The following is a 22989-nucleotide window of genomic DNA, read 5'->3' on the forward strand; positions in this document are numbered from 1 at the left end:
TCAGGTTGCTGGGCTTCCCGAAGTGAGCGGAGGGGTCGACTGTGGAATCCTTTGTGGAGAGCTGGATCAAGGATGTGTTGCAGCCGGTGGGCATATCCAGAGTGTTTGTGGTGGAGTGTGCTCATCGGGCTCTCGTGGCGCCGCTGCGGCCTGGTGCTCCTCCTAGGGCCATTATCACATGCTTGCTCAATTATAAGGATCATGACTGTATTCTGCGCGCAGCACGGGAGTCGGATAAGGCGATATACGAGAATTGGAAGATCTCAATTTATCCTGATTACACCAATAAGGTGCAGAACTCTCATAAAGGCTTTATAGAGGTTAAGGCGAAGCCATGAACATCAGATACATGCTCCTGTATCCGGCCCGTTTGAAAGTGTTGTGGGGGGCAAGTCTCACTTTTTTGAGCGACCTGAGGAGGTGTGCTGCTGGCTGGAAATGTGGGACAAGGTTGCCCCTGGTAGACCGGAGGGATCTGGAGGCACCGCCAGGAGGGCATTGGGTTCCGGTAGTCCGGACTGGAGATCGCATGGTTCAGGGCGGTTTGCGGAGACTGGCCATAGGGTGGAGATACAGCGAGATGGAACAATGGCAGTGGTGCCTGTGGAGTCGGATGGGGGCACAGAATCGGAGCGGATCTTGGAGGTGGGTGTGGATGCCAAGATGACTTAACTGTTGTTCTTGCTGTCTGCTGTCACCTGGCGGCCCCAGAGGGCGGATATGGGATTGGGATGGGATTGGCCTCTCGACACTTTTGGTGTTTTGGTCCTCGGGTTCGGGGGGAGTACTGGTTATGTCTTGATTTGATGCCGGGGGTAGTCACTCCACAGTTGTGGTAGGCCATTTGTTGTGGTAGGGTGGGGTTTAGGCTCCTGTCTTGGCAGCACTTATGGACTGGACTTACAGTATGGTATATTCTGGTTGTTTTACTGTATTTCCGGGGTGGGTTGGTGTTGGAGGGGGTTTGATCTTGTTCAAGTTTACAGTTTATTCAACAGTGCGGGTGGGGAAGCGGGGTATGTAAGTTGTCCTTCTCTGTCTTGTCCTGGGGAGGGTAATACACAGTGTGTGGTATCCTGGGGGTGGGGGCTTTACGTCTTACTGACACAGATGATTCGGTCTTTTACTCTAGGATACCTGGGATCTTAGGGGATAGCCTAGATAAGCCCTTCGTCTGGGGAGGGGACTTTAATTGTGTGATAGACGAAGGGCTTGATTGTCACCCGCCAAAGGTGGGAACAAGACCCCTAATGGTACAGTCTCTTAGGGATGTGATGGTACAATTGGGTCTCTGGGACGGTTGGAGGGAACGACACCCGGAAGGTAAGGAGTACACTTGCCATTCAAGAACACATGGTACTTATTCTCGACTGGACAGGTTTCTGTTGGGGGCATTGATGGTTCGCAGGTTCAGGATGTTACTCATCTCGGTCGGCTTTTATCAGATCATGCGCCGGTTCGGCTTCAGTTGAGGTGGGGCGAGAGTCTTTCCTGTGAGGCTCGAGGTTGGCGGATGCCCACGGACTCGTTGTCTGATCAGGGATGTCGAGAACGGGTAGGCGCTGCCATTAAACAGTATCTGGACTTAAATTGGAACACAACTGCGTCTCGAGGTATGGAGTGGGAGGCTATGAAGGCTGTCATCCGTGGAGAATGCATAAGCATGGTGGGAGGGGTGCGTAGACAGTTGGAGCAGGACCTTACGGCTCTGGAGGGGGCATTGGGGGAGGTGCAGCGGCAGCCATCTGAGTTGAGCAAAGCCAGGCGGGAGGAGCTCAGGTTGGATAAGGAGGTGAATTCATGTTGGGACACGCTAAGTAGAACAACTCTCAAACGGTATAGGCAGCAGTTGCACTGAGAAGGTGATAAGTCAGGTAAACTCTTTGCGTGGATTTTGAAATGGGAGGTGGAGGCCCCGCTGATTCTGAGCATAAGGAATACTGAGGGAGTACTCCTCATGGGGTGTAAGGACATTTTCATGGAATTGGTGACCCACTTTCAAAGGGTGTCTGGGGCTGGCATGGTACCATCGGGAGGGGGGTGGAGCAGTTTATGCGGCAGTTGCATTGCCGAGGTTGGACCCTGAGAGCAGAGACGCACTGGAACTTCCGATTACGGTAGAGGAGGTGGGAGAGGCTGTGATGGCAATGGCGAGATCTAAATCTCCTGGTAGTGATGGATTTCCTGTGGAGATGTATCATGCTTTTTCTTCCACACTCGGGGAGAGATTGTTGGAGGTGTTTGAGGAGGCTTGGAGTGTGATAAGTTGCCAGACACCATGCGTCAAGGGATAGTGTGTTTGTTGCTCAAGCCAGGTGGGGATGCTACGGATCCACCTTCGTATCGACCGCTCACTATGTTGAACAGTGATATCAAGGTACTTTGTAAAATCTTGGTTACTCGGCTTAGGGGAGTGATTCGGGGTCTGGTACACAAAGACCAATGTGGGTTCATACCGGGTCGGAGTACGTCTCTTAACCTATGTAGATTGGCGCATGTCCTGCATGAAACTCAGGGTTTGGATTAGTAGATGGCGTTAGTGTCCCTTGATTTGGAGAAAGCGTTCAACACCATTGAATGGGAATATTTATTGGAAGTGCTGCGGAGAATGGGTTTTGGATCTGGCTTTCGTGCTTGGGTTCGGGAGATTGGCAGGTGTACACAACAGGGGTGTCCGCTTTCGCCACTCCTATTTGCCCTGGCTGCGGAGCCTTTGGCGATTTGGCTTTGTGAAGAGTTGGCACAGAGAGGGATCCCGGTGGGTCGGGCCGTGCATGTAATTTCTATGAATGCGGATGACGCTTTGGTATATGTGCGGGATCCTTGTGTATGGGTGCTGAAGCTACCTCAGAGAATGAAGGTATTCAGGGGTGTATCTGGTCTTAAGATCAATATGAAAAAATCACTTTTGTTCCCTCTGGGATCTCTGGTTGGTATTCCTCTGGCTGGACTCCATGATTTGGGGTTGCGCTGGGAGGTTGAGTGCTTTCGGTACCTGGGTATCTGGGTCGCCAGTTCCGTGGATGTGTATAATGAAAACAATGTTGAGCGGTGATTGCCGGTTTTAAGCGCTCTGTAGCTTTTTGGAATAAGTTGCCCCTTTCTGTTATGGGCCGGGCAGCAGTAGCAAAGATGGTGTTTCTGCCCCAGTGCCTTTATGTGGTACAGAACTCATTGTATCCACTGCCTACTCGGCTTTTTCAATGCTTGGATAGCCTCTTAGTCTCTCTAGTATGGGCAGGCAGGCGAAGTAGGGTGGCACTGTCCGTTCTGCAGAATGATCCAGAGGGGGGGGGGACTGGCAATACCTAACATAAGATATTATTATTTTGCAGCGCAGCTACAGTGTGCCGTGCAATGGATGTCAGAGGTGGATAATTGGGAAAAGAGGTTGTATACTGGTATGTGCAATGGGAGGGCTCTGGCACATGTTCTCATGTCTGGAGGCAGATCTGACCCCTCTGCACCTTATCTGGTGAGAGCTACTGCCGGGATCTGGGAACAGGTGGTTAAACAGGTGCTGAAATGGGCCCCTTTTGACAGGGTTTCCGTTTCGGGATATAGTAAGGACAATGTCAATGGAGGCCTGGCGGTCGGGTGGATGTGAGGTGGTCGGTGATTTGTACACTAATGGCAAATTTATTTCATTCTCCGATGCCCAGGTACTCTTCGAGTTGGGCCCTGGCCAGTTTTTGCAATATGACAAACCTGAAAGCGCGACCCGTGAAATCTGGGATGGGTTTCCGTTGGCCCCCAGGGCTTCTTCGGTACTGAACGGTCTTCTTAACTGGGGTGGGAGGACCGACCTGGGGTGCCAAGGCCTGGGAAAGTGACTTGGGGATGCCTATTGAGGACAATGATTAGGATGCAACATTGTCTCTGGTTCGAACAGTCTCCTGCAATCACAGGTTCAAACTTTTGCATTTTAATTTTGTCCACAGAACGTATATTACTCCCAGCAAGCTAAATAAGATAGACCCAGGTCAAGGGGCTTGTTGTTCTCGATGTGGTGAGCTTGGTGCATCGTTTCTGCATATGTCCTGGTCCTGTAGTGTTGTTGGTATGTTTTGGCAGGAGGTGGTAGAGGTGATTTCCGAGGCTACTGAGGTAGAGTTGGAAGTTACTCCTTTGTCTTGTCTCCTGGGAGTGGTGCACAGGCCGCGGGGCAGAGGGGTGGCCTATAGGTTGATACAGTTAGCATTAGTCTTGGCCAAGCGTAGAGTAGCGATTAACTGGATGAGTGTGCAGACCCCTGTAACATCTGATTGGTTGCGGGATTTGCTGGAATGTGGGGCAGTGGAGGAACAACATATGTGTATGACACGCAGAGATTTTAGGGCACTCACTGATGTGACTGCTTGGGGCGCTCTGCTGGAAAAGTTCACTGAAGAAGGGGACGTAGGTTCTGTGAATAGTAGTGGGACGGTGGGGGACGGGGATATATGATCTTCCTCTTCTCACTCTTGATGACCAAATGTGGACTTTAGTTATCTTGTTTGGTTAAGCTATGAAACGGCTGGTCTCATTGGGATGTAGGACGAGGGCTCCTGTGATTCAGGGTGGTTCAGGGATGTGGCTTTGTTTCCCCTGAGGATAAAATGCTGTGTTCGCTCTTCGGACATCATTCTCTGTTGGTACAATACTGCTCTGTAACACCTGCACTGTGCTGAGTTATTATACAACTTTGTAATGTTTTCATTGGAAAAATAAAAACAGATTTAAAAAATATATATATAACTCGTGCTTTAAGATAACTGTAAAACTTGCACCCTTGCGATCCACTGCTACTTACTTCATATATTACATCACTCATAGCATCTTCCTTGACATCACTGATAATATCACTGCAACATTTGCAATGTTTATTGAAAACAAAAGTGTACAGGTTAGAGGTGCGAGTTATAGTTACTTGAGGTAACTGAATGGTGAATTTCAGTGTTTTTTTGTTTAAAATGGTATATTTGTAACTGACATTTTCACCTATGATTTTACTTTAACCTTTGTTTTTTTCAGTGAACATGTATAATTATATGTAAATAGAAACCTATATATATGAGCATATACAACACACACTTGTTCTCGCTATGTGGTTATCGTTTTTGTTTTTAATACAAGAATGTGTTAATGTTTCCAAAATAGTGCTGCAATACCATCTTCCATGTAGCACTATAGCAGCAGGTGTGACTCATTTGGTGTAAAAGTGCAGTAATAGTTCTGTCCTACCTGCCAATTTCATCTTACCTGCTATTTTCTTTTGAGACTTTACTTATAGATAAGCTTCTGATAAATGCTGATTAGAATTATTGTTGTTTTGAGCTTTTGAATTCATTATGAACCAGAGGAGAGCTAGGATGTGACAAGAACCATGTCATTCTATGTTGCAATGGAATCTACACAAGTATTAAAGAACAGTTCTCACTTTCACTGTTTTATAATGATTTAAACTTTCTAACCTACCTATATTCTTCTGCATCTCTTTGTACACAGGTCATTTTAAACGATGTGCTGAAGTTTCTGTTTGTTTACATCCTGTTCTTGTTTGGCTTCGGTGTAGGTATGTATTCTTCGTTAGTTATTATTATGATTGTGATTATTAGTATTATCATTATGATGATGATTATTATTATTATTATTATATGCATTTGTAAAGCGCAGCAGCCTGTAAAGGGGTCGTTGAGTTTACAGCAAAAAGAGAGTAAGAAGTTAACATGTTGCTGTTTTAGCAGGTGTAAAGTCAGGTTTTCAAGGCCTTCCAAGATTGCAATAGATCTTTGATGGTGCAGAGATGATGGTGGAGACTGTTCCACAGGTACGCTGACTGAACAGAAGAAGCTAGGCCACCAGATTCTTAATTTAGGTTGACAGAGGAAATTTGGTGATGATGTCGAGTGTAGCAGGTGACTGAGGGCCTCATTTCGACCCTGGTGGTCCGAAGACTTCCAGGGCTGTGGTGGCGGTTTCAGGCCGCCACATTATCAGTGTGGCGGTTAGACGGCTGTTTACTAAATTTCCTGGCAAAAGTGAGAGGGGTCAAAAGTTGTAAAAGCTTGAGGGATCAATGGCTGTTTTTTCAGTTAAGGGCCCACGAATGCCTTTTTATTAGTTCACTAGGTACAAGTCCTGTAGCTAATGATCGATTATAAATAGCTCGCAGACGCTGTGCCAAAGAGGTGGACATTTTCTTCCAGGTTTTCAGCTGTAAATGGTTAAGAGATGAGCTTTAAAAATTAGAGTTAGCCAACTGAAGAAAAATTGCTGGGTCAATCTGCTCGAAATCGGTAAACTCTGGACTGATTTTATCTTCTGCAGGGGGGCTGGTCAGAATTAAACCTACTCCCACCGAGGAGGCAGCAGGTGTCAGAGCAGACACTCCAGCAAATGTAACAGAAGTGCTAGGTGGAGAAAGACTGCTGATGATGCTGGTGATCTTAGTCTAAAGAAATAGCTACGTTTGTCTCACAGAGCTTGAACGTGTTTGTGTGACACACAGGTTGATTGGCCAAAGACACAATCATGCAATAATGGTACATTAGATGTACAGTTAGGACCTAATTTTTGCAAATCGCAATTATTATGTTAGGGAGGTGAGTCTGTACCCAAGCTAGAGATGATCGCTGTAAATGGCTCACATGAAGTCAGAGACCTAATATCTCGAGACCTCTAAACATGTTTCAACACAGTCAAACACATGGTAATCACATTAGCAGTACAGCACTAAAATGGTTCTTCATCTACCTCCCCAACAGATCAGAAGTAGTTTCACTCCCACCATTCCTTAAAAATAAAACAATAAACCGTTCCTGTATGCAACTCCACAATTATACACATTGTCACCCTTAATAATCAATACATACTTGACGCCCCACACACCTCTGATCAGATCCTTCATCCTCACATTCTGCAAGTCTGCAGAGAATGCACAAATCATCCTAAAAGTCAAGAGTCATGACGGCCTGCGTGCATTGCATACATTACTCATATAGCAATACAAATTTAGGGTTGTCCATTTACTCAGAAGTTACATCAGAGTTTCAAATGGTTCCTGTAACTTTGAATACTGAATTGAAATTATAGCAATCTGAGGTCATAGTTCATTGTAATCAATAGAAACAATCCTAATATAACCAAAAAGTAGCAATGCTTTCCTTAGCAATAATTGATTACTGATAATTCGTTCGCAGCATAACAGATCAAAAATAGTTTTATATTTAACAAATGTCATGCTAAAAGATAAAACATTGGGCAGACTGGGAGATATGCACATCGAAAGACGACAGAGTGGCACAGCCATATTGAGACATAGAAACCGGGAGATGATGACACAGGGAGACTTAGAAGCATGGGTATTTTATGCTACACACTGACACACGGAGAAATGCACACTGGGAAACTTGGACACGTGGTACCTTAGAGTTTTATCCAAATTGGGCTATAGATACAAGGATACATGGACAAGGGAAAACAGGGAAGATGCTAGAGACAGACTAAGATAGACATGATCACCGAGGCAGAGAGAAACAGTGAGATGAACGCGAAGAACATAGACACTAGGCTACACAAGGCACTGGGAAACATGCACTCTAGGGTTGGAGTACTGGGGTACTTAGTATAAGGGCTGGGATACTACGTCTATGGTATGTATCATTCAAATAGCAATCGAAATTTGTCATTTCGTGCTGATGTTACAATAGATCTTCAAAAGGTTCCTGTTTCTCCAAATACTGAATTAAACTGTTAGTATTTTAGAACAGAGTTAAGTTTTACATTTTATTTAATTATGAACTCACTTGCATTAATTGCAGATTAAGAACAATTATAAAATATACTGATAAAAAATATAAGCTGATTAGAAATGATTCGTAGCAATTCACTTTGAATGATAATAGATCAATGATATAATATATCTAATGGAGATTTCTAGCTTCAGATTCCTTACCATAGAATTATCCCCAGGCGTCAGAATGGATCTGAAAATTGTTTGCGATCATTATCCCTGCGCCCCTGTAGGTGGCATTGTTCGGCTCCGCACAGTGCCGTTGGCATTGTCTGCGCCAGAAATTATGTGCTCTGTGTGTATACAGGCACCACCCCCCTGCGCTGATGTCAGTATTTACTTTCTGCACCAGTTAGCACAGATTCAGAGAAGAGCAACTCCCAGTCATTTTTTTGACTGACTTTTTCCAAACCTTTGGTCAAAGATTTTTGAGACTTTGGCCATATTTATAAAAATTGGCACACAAATGCTCATTTTTTTAACGCAAGCTAACACCATTCCCTAATGCCATCCGTCTGCCATATTTATGAAAAGACGCACAATGGCACTAAGGAATGGCTAGCGTCTCAAAAAAGATGGTAGCCGGTGAAGGATGGCATTACGGGAAATGGAGCTAGTGGGTAGAAAATGAAGGTAGACTGATTAGGGGCAAAAAAATCTGCCGCTAGTCAGCCTAGCATCATTTTTTGATGCACAAGCCAAAAAATTACTCCTGTCTAAGTATAGACAGGAATCATTACCACTACCCCATTGCCCACCACAGGGGACCAGTTTTCCCAGGGCAAGCCCAAAATACCCAGTGCCAGCAAGTGGGCCCCTTGTAAGGGGCCGCCAGTGTCATACCACACACATACACATACACTTACCTGCAACTCACCTGAGATGGGCTCCCTCCTCCTGTAGTGTCCCAGTGGTGTGGGTGGTGGTGATGCTGGCGCTTGGGATGGTCATCTTTGTGCCCATTCCATGGTTTCCCCATGGAAATGGGCCTACCTGTACATTAACGCCTGGTCTGACCAGGCATTAAAAAAAGGCGCTTAGTGGGCTTAGCACCATTATTTAGGTCTGCCTCCCACTTGCGCATTGTTTCATCATCGGATATTAAACATGGCACTGGGGTCTAGTGTCATTTCTAGGAAGGGAACGCCTACCCTGCATCTCATTGACGCAAGGAGAGTCCTAGAAATGGCGCTAGCTCCAATATTTTGATCCTAGATGGGTCTAGTGTCAAAATATAAATATAGAGTTAAATTAGCGCCATTTTAGCGTAAAAATTAATGATGCTAAGGTGACGCTAACTGTCCTTAAATATGGGCTGTGTGCAGGGATGTCCGCAAGGAAAGCTAATTTCAGGCCCTGTGGCACCTGTCACTGGCAAATGTTGGTTGATAGACCCAGACCTCATCTGACTTTGGTGCCTTGAGCGCGACCATGACATCAAGACTTGTGTTTATTTTGGCGCCATGCACCACAAGGCCTTGAAGGAGTGGTCCCTCAAGCTCCATGCTGCTTGCCATGTGACAGTCTCGATACTGGTCGAGAGGTAGGTCCCAGGATTGCTCACAGAGACACGCCAAGCACTCATGGTTGCAGTAGACGTCGCTGGGGCATGCTTCCAAGCCCCACAAATGGAAGATGAGCAAGAAGTTGAAGAAATCTTCGACTTTGCACCATCCATCAAAGTCATTCAACAATATGAGGGAGTGTCGGCATTTGAGTCCTAGCTCCATGCTTAAGCCTGCGCCTGAGCTGTCTACGGTCCTTCCCGAGTTTCCAGCAGCTAGAGTGACCCTGTACAACTTTCTGAAATTTATGAGACCATGCTCCTCGCATTTGGATGGCCCGTCCTGATGGAATGCCTTTGGGCCCCATGGGTTTGAGAGGGGCCGCTACTGGTCTTCATCCAGAGGGTTCAACCCTGGCACCAGTCGGCTCCTTGGATCTTTGGATAGATGCAGACTAGCACCAGTCGAGCCACCACAACCTCCTCCGGCACCGGCTCCACTGCCGATGTCCCTAGTGCCACCCACCAGAGGCGCAGTCCCTATACTCATCCTCAACTCCGATACGAAGCCAGAGGGGCATTGTCTGACGCTAATTCAGGGGCCGACTGGGGGAAGACCACCCAGGTGGTGAGGAGAACAACTGAGGTCCTAGGCCTTCAGCTACCCACTGTGGCTGTCAAGACGAATGTCTTGTCTGAAGTGCTACAACCAGGAGTCACCACATCTGAACCGCTTCTCCCATTTAACAAAGCCCTCACGAACATCCTATTCGGGCTTGGTCCAAGCCCTGCACAGGAGCTCCTGTGAATAGGTTGATTGCCTGCCGCCATCGTCTCGCCCCATGGGATCCCAGTTTCCTCACGACACAATGCTCCCTGGAGAGGTTGGGGGTCTAAGCCTTCACTTCCAAAGTAAATCCTGGCGCATTACCTACCACTTCCTCGGACAGGGAATCCAAGAATCTGAGACAGCGATTGGTCGGTGAACACCGCATACCTTTTGGGCATGCCTTTTGGGCATGCCTTTTAGGCTGATACCTATGGTCTCGGAGGAGGCCTGAACCATATTCTCCAAAGCTAATGTTGATGGAAGAGATGCAGCTAAGTTTGCCAAATGCTGTGGGCTTGATACGACTCGACTCGCTAGGCAGAGCGGTTTAATTGTCAGTGGCCTTACGGCACCTCAACTGGCTTTTCTGGGAATGTCCAGGCCTCACTCTTGGAGATGCGTTTTGATGGCTGCTGTCTCTTCGGAGACAAGGTGGACTCCGCACTGGTGGGCTTCAAGAACAGTACAGCTACAGCCAGGTCCTTGGGCCTTTCAATGGCCCCTCACCAACCACTGCCTGCATACTACTCCTTTCATGACCATGGAAGGGTCTCCCAGTCACTTTGCCAACTGCCCAGCCACCATGGCCAGCAAACTACTAAGTTCTTGTGTGGTTGAGGACGTGGTACCCATAGGACTGTCCTTTTCCCCACCCCCTACCCTGGGAAGCCACAGCCTCTAAGCCCTTTCAGTTTGCCCTCCAACCATCATGGGCACCCAGTGGGGAGCAGGAAACACCATCACCTGCACCACTGTGGGACAATAACATCCAGGGTTCCCCATATTGTCCAAAGGGGCTATTCCAGCCTCTTGGTGACTTACCCTCCACCCATGCCACTGACATACGATTGGCTGACGGAGGACCACATCTCATTACTCTGCCAGGCAGTGCTGGTTGTCTTGGCCAAGGGAGCCGCAGACAGAGTGCTGACATCAGAAGTAGGTTGTGGGTGCTATTCCTGATACTTTCTTGTGCACAAAAAGGACAGATGCCATCATCCTAATTTAGACTTGCTTCCTTGCAATTTCTTACTAAAAAAGGAGAAATTCAAAATGTTCATGCTTGTTCAAGTCCTGTCTGCCCTGGACTCGGGAGACTGGTTGGTAGCTTTAGACATGTAGGATGCATACTTCCACATTTCCACCCTGCTTGCCCACATATGTTACTTGGGGTTCCTGGTGGGCCATGAGCACTTTAACTAGCTGTGCTCTCTGTTGACTTTACCAGCGCGCCTCAGTGTTTAACAAGGTAATGGCAGTGTTTGCAGCTCATCTGCAGAGAGCAGAGATGCCAGTCTTCCCCTAGCTTAATGACTGGGTGTTGAAAGTAGACTTACCCCAGGCAGTCTTCTCCGACCTCCAGACTATGGCAGATCTCCTGCTCTCACTGGGGTTTACTATCAACATGCCAAAGTCACACCTGATCCCTTCTCAGATGCTCTCTTTCATGGAAGCTGTTCTGGACACAGTGCAGTTTTGGCTTATCGTCCCAAATGGTGGGTCCAGGGTATTCAGGCTATGATACCCTGACTGGCTCTGAGGCTGCTTAACCTCATGGCCTCCTGCATCCTGCTTGTGACGCATGCCTTCTGGCACATGAATTAGGGGAATCTCTCCAACATGGTCCAGATCTCAGGGGGCACTGCAAAAGATCTGCAGTGGTGGCTGTCGAACTGCGATTGGGTCAGCCGCAAACCCCTCTCCCTTCCACAACCAAATCTGATGGTAGTGACAGATGCATCACTTTATGGCTGAGATGGTCATCTGGGAGAGGACAGAGATCAGAGGGCTCTAGTCTTCGGTGCAATCCGAACTCCACATCAACCGGTAGGAGCTCTGAGCATTCTGATTGGTATTGAAAGCCTTTCTACCCTCCATTAAGGTTAGGCTAGTGCAGATGTTCACAGACAACACCACCGCCATGTGGTGTTGTCCATGTTGTCATCCATGTTACAGGTGTGGAAAGTCATAAAAGAGTCAGCGTGCAGGCTGGCCCCTATATGGGTATGTGCACATAACTTCTGGCGCAGACAATGCTATACGGAGCCAAACAATGTTACCTAGTGGCACACAGCTGTCCTGCTCACAAAAATATTCTGGATCCAGTCTGACACCTGGGGATAATTCTAAGGTAGGGAATCTGCAGCTAGATAGGGTCTCTACCAGCTAAGGCATTACCAAAGGTAAGTAACTTGTTCTTCACAAAGCACATGCACAGGATGGAACAGAGGAGAGCCAAATGTCTTTTTGATCATATGTTATTTGTTTCTCCTCAGCTCTTGCATCGTTGATTGAAACGTGCTCTGATGACAGTGATTGCAGTGAATACAATAATTTCAGCACAGCAATAGTGGAGCTTTTCAAGCTCACCATTGGTCTGGGAGATCTGGAGATTCAGCAGGATTCGAAGTACCCTGTCTTGTTCCTACTCCTACTCATCGCCTACGTCATATTGACGTTTGTCCTCCTCCTCAACATGCTGATTGCGCTCATGGGAGAAACTGTGGAAAAGGTCTCTAAAGAAAGCGAGCACATTTGGAGACTTCAGGTTGGTGTTTACTCTTTACATCTTCTTTGGGTGTCCCGAGTTGAAAAGTTGTAGGCCTTACAACTTCACAAATTGTTTTGTAAACTTCACTGCTGAAGGTTTAAAAAATGAGGGATTAAAATGACGCAGCTGGCATGAAAAGTTGTCACTGCCTCACAGAACTCCAAGTACACCAGTCAGCAACTTGTGAATACGTTTCATCTCCCCGTTACTGAAAGCCCCCGGGTAGGTCTTCTGGAAACGGGCAAAGGTGATGATGCGCTTGCTAAGCAGCAGCTATTGTGTTCCTTCAGTGCTAGTCAGAGCTACCACAGTCCACAGTGGCACTGAGCAGACACAATGTCCTGCAAGTCTCATGTTCCATCTTTGCTGGCAGGGTAAGGATGGGTGAAGGGAAAATGCGTATATTGTGTAGTTGAGCAACTTCAGACTTCTTCGCAAAATGTGGAGTTCCCTGACTCTGCGAGCATAGTGTTTCAAATTGCCCAACACTAATCTCATACAAGCCTTCTTATGAAATGAGCCAATAGAATGATTCTAAGAGCTCAGCCATTGTAAGGAATCCAGTGCTAATCCCGTATCTACTTCTGAAGCACTGTATTCAGAATGCCATAATAAGCTCGTGTATCGCCACCCAAAATGTGATAAAATTGCTAAATTTAAAATATTCTAAAACAGTTTTCAAAGCATAAATCTGATGTCTTTACAATAGGGTACAAGACAGGTAATGGGGAGGGCTCAACAGTGTGGTTTAAGTACTTTATGAAAAGCAAAGACATAAATAAAGGATACTATGTTTTCAGTCTGCATAGACTGCACTTGTGTTGGTACAATATAGCCCCAACAATTTAAGAGTACACAGATTGCACTGGTGCCCCTGCGGTTTTGCACCAACATTTCTAATGACATTTGCAACGACCAGCCAGTGAAAATGTGATTTTTGCACTGGTCATTCGATGCAGATTTCATTTTTGTACCTTTGCCAAGCATCACAAATACCCCAGGAAGAGTACAGCGGCATTGCTACAATCTATCTAATATGGAAGGACTTCTGGTATGAGTTGAACATGGATAAAAGTCCTGACCAGCTGTTCTTCTGACAGAAAGGAGGTGTCAGCCAGTGCTTCCACACTACTCTTGGTCACATTGGTCTCCTCACATGGACTCACCATGAAGGAAGTGCTGGTGGCAAAATTAGTGGCACCACAGCGGCTGGTCCGCTGAGGCAGATTTCACATAATAACACAATCACTGAAATCCAACTAGGCCTGTTGACCAGTTATGCCTCTCAAGCTGAGTCCTTTGTTCCTGCCTCGTCAATGTTTGAAAAGAAGAGCATCAGAGGAGAAAAAGGAAAGAATGAAAAGTAAAAAAAAGAAAATCTTTAAAAAAGCTTTGTTACTTTTTAATCCATTTCATAAATACCTCCTTAGGTTAATGTACCCATTGTAGATAGTTTACTTATTGCTGAAAATTACTGTTCCAATCCTAGAGATTTATATTCAAGTTTTAAGGCACTGCTTCCAAGCCATATAAGACAGTGTGTGGATTCATGTACGTACTGCAGAGATCAACATGTAACTCACACTTCACAGGTTTGAGAAACAATCAGAAAGCTCCGTAGGCGGATGCACCAAGTACAGACATTTATGTCTAAACAGTTTGTCACAGGTTCCAATATCAGTAGACTGCACCTACTACACAGATCCATGTTTAATCTGTATGTCACAAGCTCCAAAGCTGTGAAGAACACTTATGGACACTGTTAGACTTTTCATCCTTGGCTTGGTCTCCCTTAACATTTTGCCTCTGTTTCCCAGGTTGTTGATGTGTGCTGGACTCTGTTTTTGCTGTTTTTGGTACTCTGGGCACTTTACCACTGCTAACCAGTGCTAAAGTGCAAGTGCACCTAAAGAAAATGTGTGCGTAATTGGCTCATACATGATTGGCATATTTGATTTACTAGTTAAGTTCCTAACTCAGTGCACTAGAGGTGCCCAGGACCTGTCAATCAAAGCTACTAGTGGGCCTGCAGCACTGGTTGTGCCACCCACATAAGTAGCCCTGTAATCATGTCTCAGGCCTGCCACAGCAATGTCTGTGTATGCAAGTTTAAACTGTAAATTCGACTTGGCAAGTGTACCCACTTGCCAGGCCTAAGCCTTCCCTTTTCTTACATGTAAGGCATCCCTAAGGTAGGCCCTAGGTAGCCCCAAGGGCAGGGTGCAGTGTATGGTTAAGGTAGGACAGATGGTAATGTGTTTTATATGTCCTGACAGTGAAATACTGCTAAATTTGTTTTTCACTGTTGCAAGGCCTGTCCCTCTCATAGGTTAACATGGGGACTACCGTTAAATATGATTAAAGTGTAGATTCGCTTTGGGAGCAGATAGACATGTGGAGTTTGGGGTATGTGAGCTCACAATTTAAAAGTACATCTCTTAGTTAAGTTGATTTTAAGATTGCGTGTTTGAAAATGCCACTTTTAGAAAGTGAGCATTTTCCTGCTTAAACCATTTCTGTGACTCTGCCTGTTTGTGGATTCCCTGTCTGGGTCAGATTGACAGTTGGGCTGGGTGCACCTCTCAATAGACAGTGACACAAGGGGAGCTGGGGCGTAGTCTGCATTTTCTGATAAGCCATCTGTGCTAGTGGGGAGGGGTGGTCACTCACACCTGAAAGGGCTGTGCCTGCCCTCACACAATGCAGTCTCCAAACCTCTGGTGTGTGTCTGGGGTCTGGCCTGGCAAGGCAGGATTTCACAAACAAGAGAGACTTTTCTTTGAAGTAAGCCTACTTCAAAGGGAAAAATGGGTATAAGAAGGGCATCCAAAACCACAGACTTTGGATCACTTCTGGAAACCAAGAGGAGCCTCTGCCTGGAGAAGAGCTGAAGAGCTGAGGAAAAAGAGCCTGTGACGGTGCTTTGTGGAGCCCTCCTGCAGTTGCTGCTTCTGCCTGTGCTAGAGGACAAAGACTGGACTTTGTGTTGCCTTCCTGCTTGTGAAGAACTCTCCAAGGGCTTGATTTAGAGCTTGCCTCCTGTTGTTTGAAGTCTCAGGGACAGCAAAGACTTCTCTCTGCCAGCACCTGGAGCCTCTGCTGAGACTCCTACTCTGCCAAGTGGTGCCCATCCAGTTCCTGGGACCCTGAAAGGAGAAGCTGGCAGGTCAAGAGTGAGAAATCCACGCACCCACCGCCGTGGAGGGAAAAGATTGACGCGACTCCGAAATGCGGCTGAAAAATCTACATGCCGCCAGTTTTGCGGCTGAAAATCGACGCTCGCCTGCAACGCGACCAGAAGATCGACGCCAGCGGCTGGAGGAAGGACGCGCAGCATCGCTGATGGAGGCCGGCGAGATTGCAACCCGCACTGCGTAGTTTTTGGATCATCGTGCGGCAGGATTTCTGACGCAAACATCGATGGGCTTGCAAAAATTACGCAAGGCTAGCCCGGACCAGGGAATGTGGTTCCAATCACTACATCACTCTCCTGCGGAGAGAAGAAACGATGCATGTCGACTTGATTGAAGGAGAAATGATGCATGGTCCCGCTCGTGAGTGATATTGACGCATCACAAGCCCTTTTTGATGCACACTCGCCCGTGCTGGGCTATTTTTGACACACCCAAGTACATTTTTATGGTAACAGTGTTAGCGTGTGTTTAAAACTACATGAGGACTCTTTTTGGGTTTTAATTGATTACTTTACTTGAGTATTGTGGATTTTTGTCGTTTTGGTCTTGTTTTGTTTAGATAAACATTTTCTATTTTTCTAAACCTGTGTTGTGTCATTTTGTAGTGTTTTCATTAAGATACTGTGTGTGTTGGTACAAATACTTTACACCTAGCACTCTGAAGTTAATCCTACTGCTCGTGCCAAGCTACCAAGAGGGTGAGCAAGGGTTAGCTGAGGGTAATTCTCTTTTACCCTGACTAGAGTGAGGGTCCTTGCTTGGACAGGGAGTAACCTGACTGCCAACCAAAGACCCCATTTCTAACAGACACATTTACTAAATTCTAGTGCAAAGCAGTGCAGCAATCAAAGCTGATGCAGTGCCTTGTACTATGGGGAAAAACTGAGCAGAGCCATATGTACTGGATATGGTCTTCTTCTGGTCTATTCCTCAGCACTGGTAAATAAACATGCTTCCCAGAGGCCAAGTACTATAGTGCAACAGTATGATTGTGATGTTTTGAATAGGTTTGGTACTGGAAAAAATACCTTCTGTTGCAAAATCCTATGCTTTGCTTTCATTTATTTGAGTATGTTTACATGAAGTTACTTAGTCCATAAAACAATTACCACACATATTAAGTCTTCATAAATTATTAAAATAAAGTAAAATAAGCATAATATTAATAATATAGAAACGCCAAATGCAGCCCAGTGTCAGACTTTTATTTACATTTCACACATTGGATGTGTGATGTAAAATGAAGCATGCAGCATGCAGACAGTGAGTGAAATGTTTGGAGAAATAAATACATTTCTCCTTACCTTCAAGAGGTGTTATTTTTTTCTGCAATCCTGGGTGAGGCAATCTTTGTAGATCGCGCTTTGCGTCAAAAACCAGGTGGTAGTGTTGGAAAGCCCAGCTAGCACCCATGCAATCCCCCCATTTCAGTTACTTTCAGTGTAACTTTCCAGTGCAAAAAATGTTTCGCTCTAAGAAAGTAAATTCCTGCTATTAAGACTTTACTCCACGTTGCCTGACTTTGTGGCAGTTCAAATTCTCGATACATCTGCCCCTTAGTGTGTTATTAAAGTTGCTGCTGAGATTATGCGACTTTTGGATCAGAGGTTTCAGTTGAAGTCGGATAGCTCCTGCCAACAGTGTTCTGACATCATGAAATCCACATCACTTCAGCACTTTTTAAAAAGGAGAAAACCTGACTGCAAACAAATTGAAACAATAACTCCTCAGATGCACCGTTGTCTTTCCCAAGACCACCTACAAGCTTCATTCGGAATGCTCACTCCTATTTTCCACCCACAGCTCGGGTCCTCTTTGGGTCTCGCCTGCGAGTGTCTTTGCCTTGAATATGCGATTGCAGGTACAGAACATTTCCAAACTCTGCTTTAGAACCCCAAACTGGTGAAAATCAAAAGCTTTTGAAGCTTATTTGGTTGATTATTAAGATACAAAAACTACTGGAGTTTTCTGCAAACCATTGCTATGTTATATCAACTACAGTTGACCCTGTAATTTTGCACACAAACTTTGGAAAGCCGCTCAGTTCTACTGTCCCCACCAGTTAATGTCAGAAGAAACCATAGCCCTTTCGTGTGGTGTACGTTTAGTGTCTGTTGTTAAATATGTTAGTAGTTTCCACCTAATTAACAGTGTGCAATATCCAATTTGACAAAACCCGTCACCAGAATTGCACTAACCGGGAAAGCTATGAGACTAGTAGCATTGACTGTATAACAAAGCTGGGATAAGAATGGCATTTGGAAGACTCATTGGCCGAAAGCGAACTCTCCAGAGACTTTTAGCACAAATGGCAGCAGAATAGGAGAAAACGTGTAACTGAGCTGCCTGAGATATCCAGGGGCCAGTGGAGGACTAGGGTAATGTAGCTCTCATTCATGAAGCACTAGACCAAAGATCTTGCCATCAGACTAACACCAAAATGGTAGATGTTTACAAATGAAGAGGGGAATGAAGATATTAACGGAGTAAGGATGGAGAGTACTCTGACAACTCCATGGAGCAAGAGCGTTGCTGGACTGGAAAGAAACTTCCCCCGAAATAGATCATAGTGAGAAGTGTTTGCACTGAGCTAGCGGACCCGATGGTTGCAGCACTGTGTATGGTGCGACAAGATAAACACACCTGAAGCATGGCCTCCCACCCCATTTAGTTTATAGGCCATTACTTATATAGGCCATCACCTAAGCATTGGTCCACAGCTTTGGTTCACTGCCTTGCAGATGAGGCCCGATTATGTATTTATTTACTTGGTGCAACTCCACCAGAAGGTGATAGTGCTACCTACAGAGAACAACATATGGAATGAAATAACGTCTTGCAATGTATCTGTTCTGCTGAAGTATATTTTGAATTAGCCTGCAACATTTAGATGAAGCACAACAATGAAGCAGAAAAGCTGATGACAGTCACTGTTGTTTTGTCTCTCACACACCATATATTATTTGCTCAAATCCCATCTACTATCTACATTTGTAAACAGTAATAAAACCTTTAGAAATTGAATTCCCGTTTCATTTGGCAGCCGCTTCAAAGCAGAGGATTGGTTGTCTGTTTTGAAGTGTTAAGCATTCACCATGTTTAAGTTATAACACAAACATAACAACAAAATGCAGAATCTATCACTGCTGCTGAAGATCACATTTGGAAGATCACTACTTTGTTTTTTTTCTTCAGAGAGCCAGAACTATTTTGGATTGTGAAAAATCTTTACCCCAGTGGCTGAAGGCTAAATTTCAACTTGGTGAAAGGTGCAAGGTCTCCACAGAGGACTACAGGACCTGTTTAAGGTAACTCTCTAATGTGAGACTGTGAGCAGCCCTTTTGGCAATCCTGCAAAAACACAACAGCCATGTTACTGCCTAACATTATATATTTGCACCTCTGGGGACCTGTAAGGCGGAGACCCTACTATCTCAATCACAGGAAAGAGGGTGGGGGTTGTGTTAGCAATGTATAAAGGAAGAGGCTATTTAGGAAATCTAGACATTCCCCTTCATTCCTTTTTCTTATCACCCTTCGTACTCATGAGGTCGTGAGGCCATACCAAAATGAACAACCGGAAAGATGAAGTACAGTCACAGAGGGCATATATAAACAAGCAAATATCAATCAGTGATGCAGTACTAGTAATGTATTATTCCAGATGCCAGAGTTTCCGCTTAACTAGAAGAATTGATAGCCCAGGTTGAGATGCTGTTTTTTCGTGAATGCCCACTCTGTAACGATTAACAAAGGTTGAATGTGGCACCCAAGTTTCTGATCAGCAAACGTCTACCAGAGTTACCCATCCAGCTGTGCAAAATCGTGGCTAAGACCAATCCTGAAAAGGAACAAGCTCTCCAAATCAGATTCATAACCCACTTGATCAGAGCAGCCATGGAGGGTTCCTGTTTTCTCAGGACATCATAGAATAAAAAAAATATAGAGTCATACCAAAGTAAGTCTGCAGACTGAGATGATTATATTAATATTGCTAGTCTCATACCTGAGCCTTGTGAATCTCAGTCACTTTTTGACAAAGGAATACCTCTTACTGGAACTGGGCCAAATCTTTAGAAGAAAATAAGGACATGACCTAACAAAGGTTACACCTATTTTCACCTCAATTGATCTCTTGGTACTTCTTCCAATGACCTAAAGGCAAGATGACACATCCCAGGATGGAACACAACTTTTATAGATAGGTTAATAGTAGAACATTTCTAAGTAATCCTAAAACAAAAACATTTAGGGGCATATTTATACTCAAGTTTGCGCCGAATTTGCATCGTTTTTTTCGACGCAAATTCGACGCAAAACTAACTCCATATTTATACTTTGGCGTTAGACGCGTCTAGCGCCAAAGTTCATGGAGTTAGCGTCATTTTTTTGCGTGAACACCTTCCTTGCGTTAATGATATGCAAGGTAGGCGTTCCCGTCTTAAAAAATGACTCCGATGCATATGCGTCGTATTTATACTCCCGGTCAAAAATGACGCCCGGGAGTGGGCGGGTCTAAAAAACCCGCATTAGCGCCGGATTTTAGCGCCTGGGTCAGGGCAGGCGTTAAGGGACCTGTGGGCTCAGAATGAGCCCAGAAGTGCCCTCCCCTGCCCCCAGGGACACCCCCTGCCACCCTTGCCCACCCCAGGAGGACACCCAAGGATGGAGGGACCCACCCCAGGGACATTAAGGTAAGTTCAGGTAAGTATTTTTTGTAAAAAAAAATTGTGGCATAGGGGGGCCTGATTTGTGCCCCCCTACATGCCACTATGCCCAATGACCATGCCCAGGGGACAGAAGTCCCCTGGGCATGGCCATTGGGCAAGGGGGCATGACTCCTGTCTTTGCTAAGACAGGAGTCATTTCAATGGGGGTTGGGCGTCGTAAAAAAATGGCGCAAATCGGGTTGAGGCGATTTTTTGCCTCAGCCTGACTTGCACCATTTGTGGACGCCCATACGCCATTTTCCCCCTACGCCGGCGCTGCCTGGTGTACGTCGTTTTTTTTAACGCACACCAGACAGCGCCGGCGGCTAACGCCGGCTAACGTCATTGAATAAATACGGCGCCCGCATGGCGCTTCAGAATGGCGTTAGCCGGCGCTAAATTTTTTGGTGCAAAACTGCGTTAGTTTTGCGTCAAAAAGTATAAATATGGCCCTTAGCTTCTCCGACCAAGGTAGGCTAAAGGCATACCCATTGATCATTCAGGATGACTACTGCCAACACTGTGTAGAATACCTTTCGTAAACAAAGCAGTCAAAGAATCAAAAGGATTTCACCAGATACCAGGTGTGGAATAACACTCAGTGGTGCTACCAATTACAATTTATCTGTTACCCATGATTACTGAAGAGCTTCGGCTGCCTTTTTAAAAAAAATTCACCTCTGGAACCTAAAACTTTCTGTTCCCAGACTGAGGGCCTGAGACATCCTGATTGCAAGAAGGATGAAAACATTTGCAGCACCCATACTTGATCACAGGTTCACGATTACAGAATGCCCTCACAAGGAAGCATGGAATCAAAGAAGATAGATTGTGGGGTGATGGCCTCTACCCACCAACACTTGCCTTAGCATAGTGCACCCACAAAGGGAATCTTACAAAAGAAGCAGTATTTTCTCTCTTAACCTAAATCCAGTTATTAGATTCCTGCCTCTGAATAGTGGTAGAATCTCTATATGTAAAGTTTAGACGCAGGCTGGATTTTCCAGTATATGCTCGATTGCATCTGTTTCGGCATGCTAGTGCAAAGATCCGAAAATGTTGGGCTATATTGGTGTGTCAGTGTCACAGGGAGGTCTCTTCCTAGCAACAGCAGCTTATGGAGTGGCAGTACAGTAGCTTGGGCTATTGGGGTGTGGGGCGATTGAGATGCGGTTGACGGGAGGCCGAGTGGAGGATAAGTGAGGAGACCGGGGGATGAAGGGTCAGAGTAGCCAATGGTGGAAGTCAATGGTTAAATCCAGCACTGATAGGGATATTCATTCTAAGCAAAGTCATCAGCCATTGTTTGGGTTTGCAGATGTTACTCATGTAGCAAGTGACACTGTAATGCAGGCTACTTCGTCTCAACACAGTACAGCTCTTTCTTGGCTCATGTGTAGGATTTTAGCATGTCCGCTTTGCATGCACTTGTGTGACCGAGCCTACAATCACTTTCACAAGCAGGACAGTGGCATAACAAAGGTCCCCACAGCCCCTGAGGTGTGGGGGTCAGTACAGTGTGCGCGGGCGGCTGGCCCCTGACTCTGTCCAGGGGGGAGTTGGCCCCCTACACATACTTTGAAGGGGGACCTCCTTAAGTTTTGTTACGCAACTGAACCAGCACTGGGATGACTCTATAGACAGAGATAGGAAGGCATCACCTCCAAGATCCATCAGTCCTTGGCATCGATGGAGCAGACATCCGGAAGAGAGAAAAAAAGAGGAGCAATGGGATGATGATGGGAAGGAAAGCATGAGTTGTGGAGGCGTGGGGTATGAGGGAGAAGAACAGAGACACAAGCAGCTAATGGGAGTGATTTTAGTTCACAGTGGCAGTGCTGAGAGAACTCTCTGGACCAACCAAGACATCTCCTCTAGACCAATAATCCTGTTGCTGCATTGACCAGAACACATGCTCTCATGTGCATGATAGAAAATCAGCACACAGGACTGTGTCTTGTTTCTAGGCCCAATAATTTGTATGGCAACTAAAGAAGAACTCTTACAGGAGGGCAGGAAGTAATGACGTATGCATATGTGATTTGGTTTATCGGTTCCATGCCTAGTGCAAACTTTTCTTTATTCATAATACAGTACCTTGCAGTAATTGCGCTAATGTACCAAAACACAACAAACCCTAAAAGGACACAATCTGATTGAAAAAAAATCAAAGGATTTGTATTCAAAGATTATGTCAGCTTCAATTTCCTAGGTTTGAATAAACCAGTGGGCGCAGAGTAAAAGTATCAAAAAAGACATCAGCAAAAGCAGTGTTCTCACAAATTATTACTGATTGTATTCTTTCTGTAGGATCAATGAAGTGAAGTGGACCGAATGGCACAACCATGTGACGTGTATAAATGAGGAGCCAGGGAACACAATGCCTGAAGGTACTGTTTATTCTGTTTAAAACCTGTTTTATCACCCA

At 45.6% G+C, this 22989-nt stretch overlaps 1 protein-coding gene across 1 annotated transcript in view; it reads left to right on the plus strand.

Annotated features, from left to right (window-relative positions):
• Positions 1–22989, plus strand: part of TRPV3 (transient receptor potential cation channel subfamily V member 3) — a 62280-nt gene that overhangs the window by 34349 nt on the left and 4942 nt on the right. The window contains exons 10-13 of the mRNA XM_069221436.1: positions 5488–5554; positions 12384–12655; positions 19048–19160; positions 22872–22951. Of these exons, the coding sequence (XP_069077537.1) occupies positions 5488–5554; positions 12384–12655; positions 19048–19160; positions 22872–22951 (532 nt within the window). The remainder of the gene's footprint in view (positions 1–5487; positions 5555–12383; positions 12656–19047; positions 19161–22871; positions 22952–22989) is intronic.

Source organism: Pleurodeles waltl, chromosome 3_1, assembly GCF_031143425.1.
Source record: "Pleurodeles waltl isolate 20211129_DDA chromosome 3_1, aPleWal1.hap1.20221129, whole genome shotgun sequence".
Classification (NCBI taxonomy): Eukaryota; Metazoa; Chordata; class Amphibia; order Caudata; family Salamandridae; genus Pleurodeles; species Pleurodeles waltl.